At 35.5% G+C, this 17,793-nt stretch overlaps 1 protein-coding gene across 1 annotated transcript; it reads right to left on the bottom strand.

Annotated features, from left to right (window-relative positions):
• Positions 1–8,915: 8,915 nt before the first annotated feature.
• LOC150038752 (uncharacterized) lies at positions 8,916–9,589 on the bottom strand. The gene is made up of 2 exons (XM_090314337.1): positions 9,201–9,589; positions 8,916–9,057 (listed from the first exon to the last, which is right to left on the bottom strand). The coding sequence occupies exons 1-2, from the start codon at positions 9,587–9,589 to the stop codon at positions 8,916–8,918; spliced, it is 531 nt and encodes a 176-aa protein (XP_090170463.1).
• Between the last annotated feature and the right edge of the window lie 8,204 nt (positions 9,590–17,793).

Raw genomic sequence — 17,793 nt, 5'->3', positions numbered from 1 at the left:
TTGCTAAGAAAAAGAAAAGAGAACGGTTAGAAAATAATAATTTTGGGTTATTTTCCTAGTGTGAATTCGTTTGTTTCCTTTTTTTTTTGGTTTTTTCTTTTTTTTTTTTTTTACGACAACACTCGGGGAAATCAAACTTTTGAATTCGAGGTTAATTGAATAAACACTATGTCAATTCAAGTATTCATTTTGACTAGTTTAAATTTATTTTGCTCAATGTTTATGTTAGGGATGTACATAGATTGGATTGTAGCATTTTTTTTGGACATGATTGGTTAAGTTGGATTATCAGGTTATTATTATATTTTTCTTCTTAATTTAACATACTTAAAGTTTATCTACGACTCATATCTAATAGTTAAAATCTCATAAAACTAAATTCTTACATACAAAATATCTATAATATCTATTACAAACTTTACACAAAAATAACATTCTTAAAAGAAAAACATAAGGAATACACAAATTCATCAATTTTAATATATATATATATATATGTGTGTGTGTAATTTAGATTGGGTTGGGACAACTCAAAATTTTTTTATTCAACCCTAGACCCAACCCAACCCAAGAAAAATAAAATAAATTCAAGAAAAAATCAGATACACTCTCATTTGGAGAAATAACAAACCACAAAATTCTTTTGAAATATAGTAAATTACATGAGACATGCATGAGTAAGTTTTCTATTAATCCTAAAATACCCTTATTAGCCTTTTTAATTCTACTGTAATTAATTCTGCATCTTTCTTAATATACTGTAATTAATTTATCAAATTTATAATGTGGACTCTATTGATTTCCTTTGAGATTTTCACCGAAACTAACATTAAAATGACCGTCGAGAGATACATCATCAGGAGAGAGGATCTCTCCCAACTACATAAGGGCGACATCGGGAGATGGGAATGGAAGACCATTCCCCACGGAGGAATTCCAACGCTTCCCATGCCCGTCGGAAGATATGAAAGAACTCTCGACGAATTGTTTTATTCGTCGGGAGTTGGGTAGGAACTCCCAACGTTTACGGTAGCCCGTTGGGAGTTCCTTTATAAAACCCCCCAAATCGTCTCAGTTATGCTAAGTTCTTCCCTTCTTCTAACCCTAACACAGATCAAGGCAGACACAAAAATCCCAAATCGAAGATTCGTTGTCCGTCAGCTGCTTATCGTTCATTTTTCGTCATCCATCGTCCGTTCGTTCGTCAGCTACTCTGTCGTCCGTCGTCCATTTCTCTTAGTGAGTTAAACTTTGACTCTACACTTTTAAATTGAAGGAATCGTCCGTCTCTCTTGCTAAACGAACGAGTAGTAAAGTCTACGCGATAGGCTTCAATTTTCTAAACGATTGATTACTTCGTCTATGCGATAGACAGTGTTCATTTCTCCCACTTACTCGATCGTATACCTCATTTCTTCCTCAATCCAAGATCATACAGAGCCCACAACTCTTGGATTCTCACACTGAGAATACCAAGGTAACACTTGTGGTGGTATTCTACATCCCTTTGTGAATCAAGTTGGACTCGATTGGGTTCGAGGAGCTTTCAGACGATCGTTGTGTTTGTGTTCGTGTTGTTGGCTATTCCGGTCGTTGCGTTCGAGTGCATTGTTTGAGAGGGAGTCTTACATCTAGGGGGAGCTTAGTTGATCAATTACGTTGAGTTTTACATGTGTCTTTGTAATTATCTTTATTTTATAGATAAGTTCAACATTGTAAATGCTTGACATTTTATATTAGTAAATTATCTTTCCTGGTCACACTGCCTCCAGACATAGGTGGTTCACCACCAAACTTGGTTACCAATCTCTATGTGTTCATTCTTGATTTACTGTTTATTATTTTGTTATTGTCTCTAAAATTATTAGGAAGTCTTGTAGGATATCTGTGATCTGTGTGACGGATCATCACTATAATAATTTTGACTTTAGATGTAAGTTGACATTCTATAAATGATGATAGATTGACTATATGATGTAAATTTAAGGAAAAAAAATGCCTCATTTTACTCATTCTTTGTGGATTAACATAAAATACATATAAGATATGGTTTTAAACTGTCATCAAAACGGTAGTTACAGTAGCGGTTGTGAACCTCCGCCTATAGACATAAAACGGTGGGAAAGGAATTTTAAATTCGTGCCAAAATTTAAAGCATATAAGATGGTTGATCAAAACCATCATCAACCGCCATCGATTTTATTATTTTATTATTTTATTATTTGAAAATAAAATATAGGTTTTTCTTATTGGAAATGTCATCTAACTCGTAATTAAATGACCTCTAACGTGCGGCAACCATTCCGAATCTCCCACAACCACTCGGCTCGAAGTTCGATGGTGTTTGGAGTTTGACGGCTTGGGGTTCGACGGCTTGCTCACAGTGTTGAACGACTAACTTTAGCGAGCAAAGAATTTTACAATATTCCATGACACAAACGATTATCTCCGACTCACTAACGACCCCACATTGAAATTTTGGTCGGTTCTTTGTCATGTTTGTAAGGTTTTCTCTAATCTTTTCTTTATTTATTAAGTTTTAGATCAAATTGAATGCTCACTCTTTGATGGCTGTGAATAGATGTGGTCTAGGCAACAAAATAACAATTCTTTATTTCCCTCATAGATGTGTTCTGCCACTGAGTTGAAGATTTATCTATAAAGACTTTAATACAAGGCTTACATGTATCACAATGTTCACCCTTCTTTGACAAAATAATAATAATCATAAGTAAAACAAAAATACCACAGTGTTCACGTTAATATACAAGAAAATTTATTGGGAAAATTGGATGGGAAATCTATTCTTTTCAATCATTTTCAAAATGTGTAGGCTAGTATATAATTAATGTGAACATTCTCTGAACTCTTCTACATTTTGTTTTCATAACAAGCAAAACAATTTCAATGACAACCCCAAACAAGTCACAAACTTTAATTTTGTGGGTGTTGAGTGGGTTTGATAAACAAAAGAGAGGATTATGTTTTTTGTTAGATCCCAATTAGACAGTTTTTAGCTTCTAGGTGACTTTGAGATTGTTCTTTTGATTAAGTGATAGTCAAAAATACATTAAAAGATTAGTTTCCATTCTGTCTTGATTTTAGAGTAATAAGGGCTTGGGCTGTTCAGAAGAGCTACTTTCCATTTGTGAAAGCTTTGTAGAAGACAAAGACGAGATGAAAAACTTGGTAGTCATACTCTGTTATACTAGAGATAATTAATTCAAAGAAGAAACTATTCAAATTTAACATCTTTGTGCAGAATAAAAATCAAAACCACCAATATTGAATGTAAATTAGATTTTTAGTTGGAGGTATTGACTCCTTCCTAGGAGAATTTTCTAACTCAAATGTTATATAATGAAGTGCAAGTTGAAGTTGTAAAAATAGAAATTAAAACTCAACTCAACTAAACTTTGAGGAGTGCTGTTTGACCAGTTTGGACATATTTCATGAATTTAAAAGGAGTTTTTATCAAGTGATAACGTGGAGAAATTTTATTTCTAACATTAATGTTTATTTGAAGGAAATAGATTTCTTAGATAACTAGGTCAAAATTAGTTTTTAAAAAATTGAGTCAAATCAACTCCATAGATACATTGTTCAATACAAGGTTTGAACTTTTTGAATTAATTATATTTAGTGTTGATGTTGTGTTGCCATTGATGGTGAGAATTGCAAGGTTTGGACTTGAACATGTAGGTCATTGTTTGTTTAATGAAGTCATGAATTGTCTTTTTGTTGCCTATGATACGATGATATTTGAATATGATTGTTGTTGTATATTTAGTGTTAGTTATAAATATGTGATTGTTGTTTGTATATGTCATATATCTTTCTATTTTTCGATAATTTTTTTTTGTACATAATATATTTGTATAAATATTATCAATATGGAGAAGTCTGGATGAGCAAAGACAGGTTGTCAGAGGAATATAGTTTAGGTGTTGAAAATTTCACCGGAAATGAATTACTCATTCCAAAGGGTTAAAGTACATGTGGTGTCGTACTTAAATTGTGAAAATACATTCAAACAAGATGTTGGTATAGCTAGAGATCACTTGTTTATCTATGGCATTGACAAGAGTTATAAGTCATGGATTTTACTGGAGAACAAATGTCTATTAAGGATAAGAACGAAAGTGTCAATATTTTTTACAAAAATGAATACGATTATGTAAAGAACAAAATTGAGTTGTTTGAAGTTGTGCAAGACTATTTTACAAACAAATGTGAAATTTTGACCAAATATGTTGTACTCGGGTTGTCAAACTTTTACTAAAATTTCTACACTACTAAAATTATATAACTTAAAAGCCAAATGTGGATGGAGTGATAAAAGTTTCACTAAGTTGTTAACATTAGTATATGACCTTCTGCCAAATCCGAATGAGACTCCAACTTCAATGTATAAAGCAAAAAAGGCACTATATACTCTTGGAATGGATTACCAAAAGATCCATGCATGTATCAATGACTGTATCTTGTTTAGAAAAGATCTGTCTAATGCAAATTCATGCCTAATTTGTAAAACATCTAGATGGAAACTTCGTAAGAACTAGAATGAAGTTAAGAAAGGTTTTCCAACAAAGGTCATGTGGTACTTTTTTCCAATCCCTCGATTTCAATAAATGTTTAGATGCATTAAAATAGCGAAGCTGTTAACTTGACATTCTGAAGGAAAGAAAAATGATGAGATCGTGCAACATCCTGCAGATTCCCCATCATAGAAATTAATAGACAACATGTGGCCTGAATTTGGATTGGAGTCTAGGAATCTTCATTTAGCTATATCAACTGATGAAATAAATCCTCTCATGGTGATCTTAGTCTAGGACATGATGCTAAATTAAAGTTCTTTGCTTGAATAAGGTACATTAATCATTTTTTTTTTGTTTATAGAAATCTATTGGAAAGTCTCTCAATCGTGCAGGTTTATGGCTTCATACAATAAAAAAAAATGAAAATCAACGATTTTTTTTTTTTATGATTCCACACACAAAATTGCATATAATGTTATGAGTTTCATGAACTAGATTAACAGCATATTATGTGGTTATATATGCATATATTTAAACAAAAATATATGACTTCTTATGCAACATACATTACAAGAAAAATAACTTTCAGTGATGAGTAAAACACGTTGCTAAAAGCAAAAAAAAAAAAAAAAAAAAAAGCCACTAAAAAGGTTAGCAACACGTAGAGGCGCGTCGTTGTGAATGTTGCGGTAGCCGTGTAGTAGAAAATTTTAGTAACACTCACTACGCACTGCTAAAACGTGACTTTTACTGACGTTAATGCTTTACTAAAAGTGTACTTTTAGTAACATATGTTTTGTCGTTATTTGTGTAAACAATGACATTGAAAATTCGTCTCTAATAGTTAAGTTTTAGCAACATATAAGATTGATGCTAAATATGGATCAATGGTCATTGCAAGTATCTTTTGCAACATATGTAAGCGTCGATAAAAGTATTTCATGGAGTCACATGCGTACAAAATCTCACAATCCATGAAAGATATAAAAATTGTGCTTTTTGGATGTAGCAAAACTATTTATGCAATCACAAGGTATCACCGTAAAGGAATTCCTAACGCCAACATTGAAATTGCATAGTTGGAAATACATCCTCATGCAATAGAAGGTGACATGACGCATGGGTAGTGGAGGTCGAATAAAAGACCAAGTTAGTAGCTGACAAGAAAGTTTCTTGGCAGAGCCAATGAATTTCTGACACGGAGCAGACGACACTTCGGGTATGAAATTAATGCATCCTATCAGTATAATCATTAGTGAGAAAGTAAGAAGTGTTCCTTGACGCCTATAAATACTCAACAAGATTTTCATGTAAAAGATATAGCCAAGACATTGGAGAAAACTCTGCACAAATTCTCACTTCATAAACACTTCCCTTCGAGCCGTAACATCTAGAGTGAAAGCTCAAGACTTATTCTGGAAAACAAAGGGGAAACTTCACCTTTAGCACAATCTTTGTGAAGCAGTCATCCATAGAGCCAGAAGGAGTAAGGAATTGAACCCCACAACTTGATTTTCTATCTCTATGTCTTTTCCTTTACTATTGTTGTTATTTATATTGTGTAAAATATTGAAAGACTCCTTTTATCGATATGAATGCATCTATAGTTTATTGTTTATCCATCTCTCTATCTTCTACCATGAGCAACTAATTTCCTTATGGGTTGAACTAAGTAAAACTTAATTGTACATTCAACTTGTTTTATGTATGCTTTATAAACTATTTGAATAAGTCAAAAGATTGTTCTAAATAGAATGAATATATGTTTGAAAAAGCAAAGAATTTAGATAAAACAAGAAGAGATTATCTTTAGAAATAAAGAGATATCTTTTGCATCAAATACCCATCACATGCATCCTAGAAATAGGATATGGTGGCAAATACACTGAGAAGTGTAGGTTGTGATTTTTGAGTGATTGGCTTGAACGCATGATTTATGCGTTTACTTAGGAATTATTAGTGAATATTGATAACGGGCAGAAATGCAAGTTATTACAGTGCTAAGTTATAAATCAATGCAGGTTGCGTTGATAAAAATATACAAGATTGCGTCCAAAAAGTATTAAGTTCACAATATTGCGGTCGCATGCGTCCATCGCATTAAAATAGTTAACTTATGTATTTTTGTGCAGAATATGCGTTGACGCAAGGTGGAAAATGCGATCTAAAGAAATCAACGGCCGAGCACATCAAAAGATTGCATTACCGCAAGGCTACGCGGTGATTTGCGCTCGTAAATATCTGCTCAAGAAGGTTGCCGCATAGAGCCGGTGCAACTTGATGGGCGCATCCGGGTGAAAAGCGTAATAAATCACGATGGGACAGAAAGCTGATGATGGTTGATTCCGAATTAAGTTGACAAGCCGTTAACGAACTACTATAGCAAGTACACTCAACTTTTCGATGACAAATATTTGGCGCATCAAACAGAGAATTAATGTCATCCCATCAGTGCAATCATAAGAGAGAAGAAGCCTTTCACCCCGAAGCTCTATAAATACCGAAGGCAACCTTCAGTGAAAGAGTTCGACAGTTAGATAATTTTCTCCATAGTTAGAAGTAACCTCATTCTTAGTTTTTCTTTTATTTAGAAGGCGGAAGCAAGGGAAGTGAGATTGTACTGAGAGATCATTCCGATGAACTTGGAAGAGTGCCGGAAGCATCGAGATCAGAGAGAGGGCCAATTCCTGCAAAAGCAGGAACATCTTTTGAACAGAATAGAGTTAAAAGTGTAAAAGCCTTGGGAAGCAAGGGATTGCTACCAGGCTCTCTATCCTTATCTTCCATTGTCATTTTATACTTTGAACTTATCTATAAAAATGGAATTTACTTCTTTATATCTGTTCACTCTCTGTTTATTATGGTTGAGTAGCTAAATCTGTCGAATGGGTTGAAAAACACTTAGTTAGCATAACTGGGGATCTTCATTCTATGCGATTATCTTGTATTATGTATGCGTCATTCGTCCATTAGAGATACCCGAGAGGGTAGTCTAAGGATAGAATCTAGGCTTGAAAAAGTCAGGTTAGAATCTAGGCTCAGGAGAGTCAGATTAAAAACGCATAATCAGGAGATGGGAGCTTAGGAATAAGCACTGTTTGATATTAACGCATTGCATGCATTCTAGAGATAGGTTATGATTATATGCGGTCACCTTGTCTTTGTGTGCATCTTGCATCATCGCTTAGGCAAGAAGTAGAGACTTAGGAATAAGCTCTATAGACATTATCGCATTCATCATATGCGTCCTAGAATTAGGAGTTACCGCATTTGCATTGGAAAATGATTTGTTGTCGCATGAGTGTAGCATGATCGCATAGTTTGAACGTATTCTCGGGAAACGCTAGCTAAAGATCTTTTCAATCCATTCCTCCACATACTTAGTGTATCTGCCGCATAATCAATCTTTTCTCAAATCTGCCATATACTTTTTATATCGCAAACAACAACACAACAACTCTTTGACTTATTGGTTATCGCAAAGTCATCTTAAAAATTATCACCGCATATTGTTTTCCTTAGTCCCTGAGTTCGACCCTGGACTTACCTGGAAACTCAATAGTATTTATACTTGGATTCTGCTGAGAAAACTTGTTGCACAACGCATTTTCCATCACCGCAATTCCTTTCATAAGTTCACCGCATAAACGAACGCATCAAATATATCTCTCAACCCTATTTTTTTTTATTCATTTGAAATTTACATCTCTTCGCATAGGCTGTTTTACTTACAATTGTGATTCCCATCGCATTCACAACTATTTATTTTCATTAGTGATAGAATAGGAACAACAAACTCATTACATATTTAACAAACAATTCGCGTCAAGATCGAAACAATCATTGTCAATGCATCAATAGAATGCAATCCCTAAGTTCGACCGTATACTCACCAGGATTCTAGTTGGATTTATACCTGGGTCTAACTAGGTAAAACAATGCGTTTATAAGGTATCACATAACACTTAATTCATCGCATAGATAGAACACATCAAGTCTTTGGTGCTGTTGTCGGGGATTGCAGTAACTAAGTTGCACTAAGATTATTGTTTTTTATTTATGCAGGTCTCGATTTTTGGTGTATTGTACCCTAATCTAAAAATCGGTACAAAAGTTTTATGAGTAAGGGATCAACACCTGAGCTAGTATTTGAACCATAGATCGAGAGGACCTTTCACAGAAGAAGAAGACAAAAGAACAAGACTCAGAGGATGACAGATCAACGAAACAATCCAGAAGAGCTAAATGCTATCAATGATAATGCAAAATGCTCTCGCCAATCTCATTCTTCTAGCTAATGATTGCAATAGACCCATAAGAGACTATGTTTCGCCAATCCTATATAATTTCTCACCTGGAATTATGTGTCAAGCACTAGATGGTTCCAGGTTTGAAATGAAATCTGTCATGCTTCAGATGATTCAGATAGCTAGACAATTTGGAGGGAGACCAGGTGAAGACCCACATGCTCACTTGAGAAGTTTCATCAAAATTTGCAACACATTCTGAAGGAACCCTGTGAAGGGACCATAAAGTGAAAGCGGATAGTCCCAATTTTTCCAAATTTTACGGAGACATAATGAAATTATGCATTTAACCCAAAAAATTACAACATGCATAAAACGATACAAAGAATAATGGCCTCCATGAAATCCATACCCCACATAATAAAAAATTTCACACACAAGAATAGAATTTAATGGCAACTCATTCCTCCTAGACAAAGATCCTGATCTCTGACATCTCTCACAGGACTTATAGAATGCAAAACAGTCAGAGAACACAGAATTCCAACTCAACCCACTAGCCACAACTTTCCTAGCAATTCTCCTAGGACTAAAATGCCCATCACAAGCCATCTCATGATAGAATGTAAGCACAGATTCAAACTCCTCATCTGGGACATACCTCCTAATGATTTGGTCAGAACAAATCTTCCAAAGGTGTGTTGGATCCCAAACAAAATACTTTGAATCACTCCTTAATTTAGCCTTCCTAGAACTAGGCATGTCGTAAGGAAACTTACCAATAACCAGGAAATTGACCATGTCAGCATATCATGGAGTAGGTGTGACAATCTGGAATAAGAACTTGTCTGGAAAATCCTCTCGTAAGGGCACAGGGTCTTCTTCTTGTACTATCCTGCTCAAATGATCAGCTACCAAGTTTTCTGCTCCCTTCATGTCCTTGATAGTCAAAATGAATTCCTGAAGGAGAAGCATCTAACACACAAGTCAAGGCTTTGACTCCTTCTTGGTCATTAGGTACCTGAGAGCAGAGTGATCAGTAAAGATAGTAATAGGAAAATCAAGAATGTAAGATCAAAATTTATCTAGAGCAAGAACGATAGCCAGAAATTCTCTCAGTCGTGGCATAATATGGATAGGATTTAGGGTCCTTGACGCAAAACATATGACATGACTCTTCTTGTCGACCCTTTGTCCTAGTACCGCTCCCACTGCTAAATTGCTAGCATCGCACATGATCTCGAATGGTACGTCCCATCTTGGAGGTTGCAAAATTGGGGTGGTGGTCAGCTTCTCCTTTAAAGTGTCAAATGCCTCTTGACACTTCTTGTCAAAATCAAATGGAACATCCTTTTGAAGCAATGTTGATAGTGGTAGTACCAACTTCAAAAAATCCTTGATGAAATGCCTGTAGAAACTTGCGCTACCAAGGAAAGAACGAATCTCCCTAACACATGTAGGATAGGGGAGGTTAGCAATAACATCTATCTTAGCTTTGTCTACCTTAATTTCTCTTGCAGAAACTAGATGTCCTAAAACAATCCCATAAGAAGCCATAAAATGACATTTTTCATAATTCAATACCAGGTTAGCCTCAATGCATCGTCTCAATACTAAGCTAAGATTATACAAGCAATCCTCGAAAGACTGTCCGTAAACCGTAAAATCATCCATAAACACCTCTATGTAGTTTTCTATAAAATCGAAAAATATACTCATCATACACCTTTGGAACATACCTAGGGCATTGCAGAGCCCGAATGGCATCCTCCTGAAGTCATATGTGCCGTATGTTCAGGTGAACGTGGCCTTTTCCTAGTCTTCTTGGGCGATGGGGCTTTAGTACAATCCAGAGAAGCCATCAAGAAAATAGAAAAATGGTTTTTCGGTGAGCCGTTCCACCATTTGATCCAGAAAAGGTATAAGAAGTAGTCTTTCTTGGTTACCTCATTGAGCTTTCAGAAATTGATGTACATTCTCCACCCGTTTTGTACACACATCGGCACCATCTCCCCTTTATCGTTCTCCACAATTGTCATGTTGGTTTTTTGGGGACAACATGGATAAGACTTACCTATTTTCTGTCAGGAACTAGGTAAGTAATTCCCGTTTCATTGAACTTGATAATTTCTTTGAGAACAAAATTTTTCAAGTTGGGGTTGAGCCTTCTAAAAGGTTGGACTGTGGGCTTGGTTCCTTCCTCTATAGTTATCCTATGCATGCAAAGGGAAGGGCTTACTCCCTTGAGATCATCTAGAGTCCACCCAATGGCCTCCTTTTAAGTCTTTAGAGTTTCAACTAGGGATTCCTTTTGAGCAGGCATCGACTCCCTGGAGATTATGACTGGAAGGGTGTTCCCTTCTCCCAGGTACACATATTTTAGATGGATAGAGAGAGCCTTCGGCTCAGTCCCTTGTACCTGTAAATTAAGAATATCGAAGTCAGAAGAAGGTTCTTCTAAATTGCTAACATCAACAACAGAAAGAGATAAATCATGCGAATCATCGAATCCAGATTAATGCATGAAGCAATCAACATGCCAAAATTATTATCATCATCATGCAACATAATATCATTTATAAAATCATGCACCTCAATCAAACACAAGGACAAATATACCTCAAGGCAAGATTCGCACACTAGTAAAGAATTTTCTTTTAACTCACTTAGAAGGCCATTCTTCATTAATCTCTCAATCCTATTGAGATTGATGTGCCCTAATCGAAGGTGCCAAAGTTGGGCATTTTCTTTTGGAGAAATTCATTGACGTTTAGATTGAGTTATGACAGATTTAAACAACTATGTGTTATGGAGGGAACTTAAGGCTAACGGTCTTAGCACATACAAGTTACTTTCTAGATAAGTTGTACAAATTTCAACACCATTTTTATGAATAAACACTTTACCCACATTAAAAGAAACCGTATATTTACATTGTAACAGGTACTCTACAGATATAAGGTTCCTCTTTAGTTCAGGAACTACATACAATGAGACGACGTGTCCGGTGCCTACTCGCATCGTCATCTCACCAGCCTTCAGTTGTCGTTAGGATCTAATCCCCTGAAAAGAAGAACAACATGATTAGTGGCACCCGAATCAATTATCCAAGCTGAATCATCATTCTTCACTAAACATGTTTCTAGAACAAGTAAATCATATTTACCTTTGTTTGCCTTGTACTTAGCCTTGGCGGCCTTCCTTTCTTTTAGCCAGCGAGGACAATTCCTCCTCCAGTGTCCGTCCTGGTTGCAGTGGAAATATTTTCCTTTTTCAACTGGCAATGGATGCCTCCTTGGGGCGACAAGTGGCGAGTCAACAGGCACTTTCCCTTTCCCCTTACCACCCTTCTTCTTCTTCCCTTTTGCAGAGTTAGAAGTAGAAGGTGTAAACTTTGTTGCTGAGGTCGAACCTCGATGGAACGTCCTAGAGGATGAAGCAATACTTACCTCAGCCTTTTTCCTCTCCTTACTTTTCAGTAAAGATTGGTATGTATGTAACTCGTTGAGGAGAGTTGTTAGGGTATATTTCACTTTGTTAAGAATCACATTGTTAACAAAGTGCAAGAAGCTCTCCGATAATGAATGCAGGATTATGCTAACCTGACTGCCCTCATCGATACTAGACTCATTCATCTCTGCCACATTGAAGTGGACCAACATATTAAGCACATGTTCACAAACAGAGGTGCTTTCCTCCATTTTGAAGTTGAAGATGTATTTAAGAGCCTCGTGCTTGAGTTGTTCAGACGGTTGTCCAAACATCCCCCGCAGGGACTCTATGATCTCACGCGCTGAGACCATGGGCTCATGCTTCTTCGCTAACACGTCATTAAGACTGACTAAGATATAGGCTCAGGCCTTCTCGTTTGCCCGTGTCCATCACTCGTACGCCTCCCAAACATTTCGAGCGGCATTGGGAGTTAGAATAGAAGGACAAACCTCTATAAGGGCAAACACCAGATCCTCGTTGATTAGTATCATCGTGATCATATGTTTCCAAGTTGAAAAGTTGTCACCAGTAAGTTTGTCGGTGCTAAGCATAGCTATAGTAGCTGTAGCCATTTTAAAACTTGTTGTTGAAAAACGAACAAACTTTTATAAGATTTTGCTAAACCACATTGTAACCAATTAATTTTAGCAAAACAGTTTCCAAGTACCTTAAGTGTTTAAGACTTCTATTTTGCAATGATGCCCCATCGAGGCAAGACAAACGTCACCGGAGGGGTGATCAGATGCCTCTTCATTGGGATGAGACATTCTCAACCATCAGGCAGAACCAACTCTTGGAACTAAACCTAACAGCCACCATTTATTTGGTCTAGAACTATTAACCCTTAACAATTTCGCGTAAGTGTGACCCCTCACTTTTGACGCCAGAGTCTCGCTCTAATGAGCCCACTGTAGGGAAGAAGCAGATTAGGATAAGAGACAAAGTAACCTTACCTCTTACGGGAGATCAAATAAAGAAACACGTAAAGCTGTCATCCTATAGGGGGACACTCCCAGGGTGCCTTGAGGCGATGCGTAGAAACTTTATTCAATCCAACGAGGGAGACCGTAGGATATGCTGTCGCATTTCCTGTAACAATCCAAATTTGTATGCATACACTATAGGAAATTAAATGTTGAATGTTAGTTAAGGTTCAACATGTGAATGAATTCTAAATTTAAGCCCATAAATTTAAAATTGGCTCATAAATCTCATAAGACATTAAATAACGAAGATAATATTGACAATATAGTTTAAAAAAAACAACAAAACAAAACAACCACAACAATTAAAGATTAGATGAAATGATAGAAACTATTAAAATATGAAGAAAGCTTAAAATAGCAATAATGACATATTAAAAAAATAATTAAAAAAAAAAAGATAAATATGAAGGAAAGTCAATAAAAAAAAAAAAAGAAGAAGAAGAAGAAGAAAAGAAGATAAATATGAAGGAAAGTTGGTTAAGAAAAAAAAAAAGAAAAAAAGATAAATATGAAGGAAAGTCGGTTAAGAAAAAAAAATAGAGACAGTGGAAGTAGCCTATATATAGGCATACATAGTTTTCTAGTTTTGAAAATAAAAAGGTTGAGTGCAACTTGAAGGAGATAGAGAAGTAAGCTATTTTCTTTCCCTTTTCTTCTTTAATTACTTTTAGTTAAATTAAAATCCAACTTCTTTCAACATGTTATTTTTTAAGAAATCAATTAATTATATAGGGTTACAACCATTAAAAAGTTTTTGTTAACTTGATAAATCTATTAATACTTGAATGTTACAACTTTATTTTCAATTCTTAGACTATAAATATGTTAATAAGTGATTTGTAAGATAAAACTTATCTAAGTTAAATAGTATTATGATAGTAATATATGCACACAAGTTTCGTAAGTTGTAGTACATTATTATTTGTAAGCTAAATTAAAATTTAAAATTTAATAGTAGTAGTAGTAGTAGTACTATTATTATACTAATACTATCATCATCATCATCATCATCATCAGTATTAGTAATCTCATTGTTAAAGAATTAAGCGTAAATACACTAATACTCTCAAGACTTAATGATTATAATTCTCAAGATAAATAAGCTACATTCATCAAGTTCTTTAACACAATAGTCCTAAAATTAGTTTTAATTATAAGTGTTTTACAAATTTTATAAGATCAAACCATAAGGAATAATAAGGAATAACTATGATCGCAGTCGAGGTAAGTAGTTTATCTCACATTCTCTTTAAGTGTTTTATAATAGTGTACTTTTATTATGTTGCATAATTATGTTATTGTTATGTTGCATTACATGTTTAAAATACGTTTCTCGACAAGGGACCCCATGCATTATGTTTGTTCACAATGATGAAATAAGATTAAATTTTAATTAGATAAAGGTTATGCTTCCAGGGCTAGCAGGGCATGTATGGTTGCACCCCTCTAGACCCAATTCTATGTCAAGTTTATGCTAGGGACTAGCAGGGTATGTATGGTTACACCCCTCTAATCTAATCTTACGTTTATGCTAATGGTTGATGTTGGATGCGACTCTGACCCTACTGACTGCATGATCTGCTAATCATCAGATGGATTAGTTTCCACTTAAGTCCTCATCTTCCTATCAGAGCGGAGGAATTTACGTTGGAGCATAACCGACCACCTCATGTTATTTTATGTTTTTGGTCCCAATCATATGTTTTCATGACATGTTGCATGTGATTGTGCATTTGGTCACTACCTTAAGTGAGAACTACTTACTGTATATTATATACTCATCATATTTTACAGACTTTGTAGGTAAGAACACAGCGTAGGTGGCAGGACTAGACGTCGCTCAAAGGGCCAACCATCAAACTCACTATTATGGGCATATATGCATATGCATTTTGTATCACTACGCTAATGTTTTATGGATCCTGGTGTTTTGTAAAATAAACTTTTTATATAGTTTTCTACCTAATTAATAAAATTTTAGATATGTTATTTTGAAATTTTTATCAAAACTCATCTCATGATAGAAAAGTCTAAATATGCATGTCGTAGTGGTCGGATTTTAATATGTAAGAATCTGGTCGTTACACTTCCCGCTCCCACTTACTATGAACATTCTCTCCATCCACCTTGATTTTGACCTACCCAAATACCATTCTTTAGGGGGACACTCCCAGGGTGCCACGAGGCCGAGGGTAGATCTCACAGTGTGGACTATAAGGGAGAAACATGAAAGATTTAAATGAAGCATCATATGCCCCAAGTACTCCACTGAACGTTTTACCTAGGGGTTCATTAACCTAGACAATCCTGCTACTGATTTTAGTCTAATTCATCTTTTAAATCTGCTCATAAACAACTTTTGTCTATGAAATAAACAAGTTCAAGTAGTCATATTTAAACACTTTAATGGATTGTCCTTAACTTGCATGCATGCATCAAATCTATCTAATTCATCTTTCTAGGTAGGTTCCCAGGTATGGGTGTTACTTCCGTTAACTTAAATACTCTAGCCTAGACAAAACCCGCATTAGACAAAAGGTGCCTTAAAAATAGATTTGCTACACTTTAACCTTTTATTAGTCAATTTAATCCTATTAAACTGATTAAAAGATTAAAGCCTAAGGGTTGTTAATCATATTAGAACCGTGATCTTAGGTCTATGTCATCTAAGTTTTAAACATTTTAAAACCATGAATTAAACCTAAGTGAGCATGCATGTTTTTCTTATTGCTTTTAGTTCTAATTTCTCTTTAACCTTTAAAAATAAATAACTAAAACACATTGCCACATAAAAAGGTATTTATAACGCTTATAAAGTAACCTATGTGTCATGCTTCATGCAATGTCTAGTCACTACTATACATAACTTTTATATACTAGTAAAAGTTTAACTTAAATAACTTTTATATACTAGTAAGTGAGTATGCATGTCAATGCTTTTTATGCATGCATAAATATATTATATGATGCATGAGCATGCTCTTACGTAATTTAATCACGCTTCTCTAAATCATAACATTTATGATAAAGAGATGATGCATGACCAATGCATAACCTAAGCTGGGATTTTCTATATGTGCATACAATATGACATATAAATAAACATACATCTCATGTATTAAACCAAAGATTAATGGACCAGGATGAACCAACACAAAATCGGAATGAAAATTCTATCTATTACATTTTTTCATCGAGTAAATCGGTTCACAGGCGAACCGGGTCTTGAACCGTCGGGTGAAGCTCCATCGTTTAGTAAACGCCTCTAGGTAAATGATCGTGTAGCGCACACTAGACGATAGCATGAAAAGTTAAACGATCGCTTAGACGACAACGCGGTTGCGAAGCCTGATCGTCTAGATGATCGCTTAACACGCGAAAAGGTAAACGATTTACCATGTGATTACTCCACGATCGTATAGTCAGTAACTAAGCGATGAGACTTGCTAAACTATATGATCGTCTAGTGCGCGCACTCGTTAAACGACACCCGAGCATCGATACTCAACGATCGTTTACCCCATCATCTAAATGACACGACCAATGCTTGGTCGTCTTCTTCCTCGAAAAACAGCAACCTTTGCTACGAACTTCTTCACTAACGACTCAAAACTCAAACTAACTTTGAAATTACAGACTCGATAGTAACTAATTATGCCCAAAAATGCATGTTCCTTTACAATTAACTAAAAATGTAAAAGAAATTAACAAATCGAGGTTTCATCCCAGAAAACTCCATTAATTCACGCATCTACAAACGATTTAACAATTAAAACAGAGAGTAGACATGTTGCACCCACCAAGAATGTATATACAATTCTTTGCATCAATGAAATTGGAATATCAGAAACCTGGCTCTGATACCAATTGAAGGAACTCTTATACAAGAATACCTATGAGCAGAAGCGGATCTTTCCAATTCATTGTGACAAAATTTACACATATACATTCAAACAAACAGATATGTATTGATTACACTAAATTACTGGCATACTTAAAGGACTAAAAAACAAAAGACCGAGAGAACGTATCAGTTGAAGACTTTCTTCACAAAACTCAGTCTCTCCGTGAACGAACTCCTCTTGCTCTTTCTCGTCCAGCAAGTGATCGCCCAGCAACACTCTACGATCGTCTACACGAACAACAGGCAACGGGGACGACACCACCACTCAAAGCCTTCAGTATTCTCAGAGTGAGAATCCAAAGGGTGGGTTTTTATGGAAATGGTAGATGGGAGGAGGAAAGGCTATCGTGTACTACGATCTAGCAAGTGGGAGAAAGGAATGACTATCGTATAGTTAGGTGTTTGATCGTTTAGTGCGGGGTACACGATCGTGTAGTAAAAGTTAAGAGATCGTCTATACCATCGTTTAGTTCAGCTCAAGCGCTAAGCGATCGTTTAGGAAATCACAGGCGATTGTTTAGAAAAGTGTGGGTGTGCGATCGTTTAGTAAGCGGGCACTATCGTATAGGCTCTCGAACATTAAGTGATAGAAGGCTAACACACCGTGAGTGATTATCCGTCTC

The sequence above is a fragment of the Benincasa hispida genome, chromosome 1 (assembly GCF_027475165.1).
Source record: "Benincasa hispida cultivar pf3 chromosome 1, pf3_genome.v1.1, whole genome shotgun sequence".
Lineage (NCBI taxonomy): Eukaryota > Viridiplantae > Streptophyta > Magnoliopsida > Cucurbitales > Cucurbitaceae > Benincasa > Benincasa hispida.
Note: the sequence above shows the minus strand (reverse complement) of the source record. Positions and strands in the feature narration are given on the sequence as shown.

What these genes read in the sequence shown, in the direction of transcription:
- LOC150038752 (XM_090314337.1), bottom strand. Translation starts at nt 9,589, where the DNA reads ATGGTCAATTTCCTGGTTATTGGTAAGTTTCCTTACGACATGCCTAGT. An exon ending in GAAATTTTTTATTATGTGGG is followed by an intron (nt 9,058 to 9,200) that starts GTATGGATTTCA and finishes GTCCCTTCACAG; the next exon opens with GGTTCCTTCAGAATGTGTTG.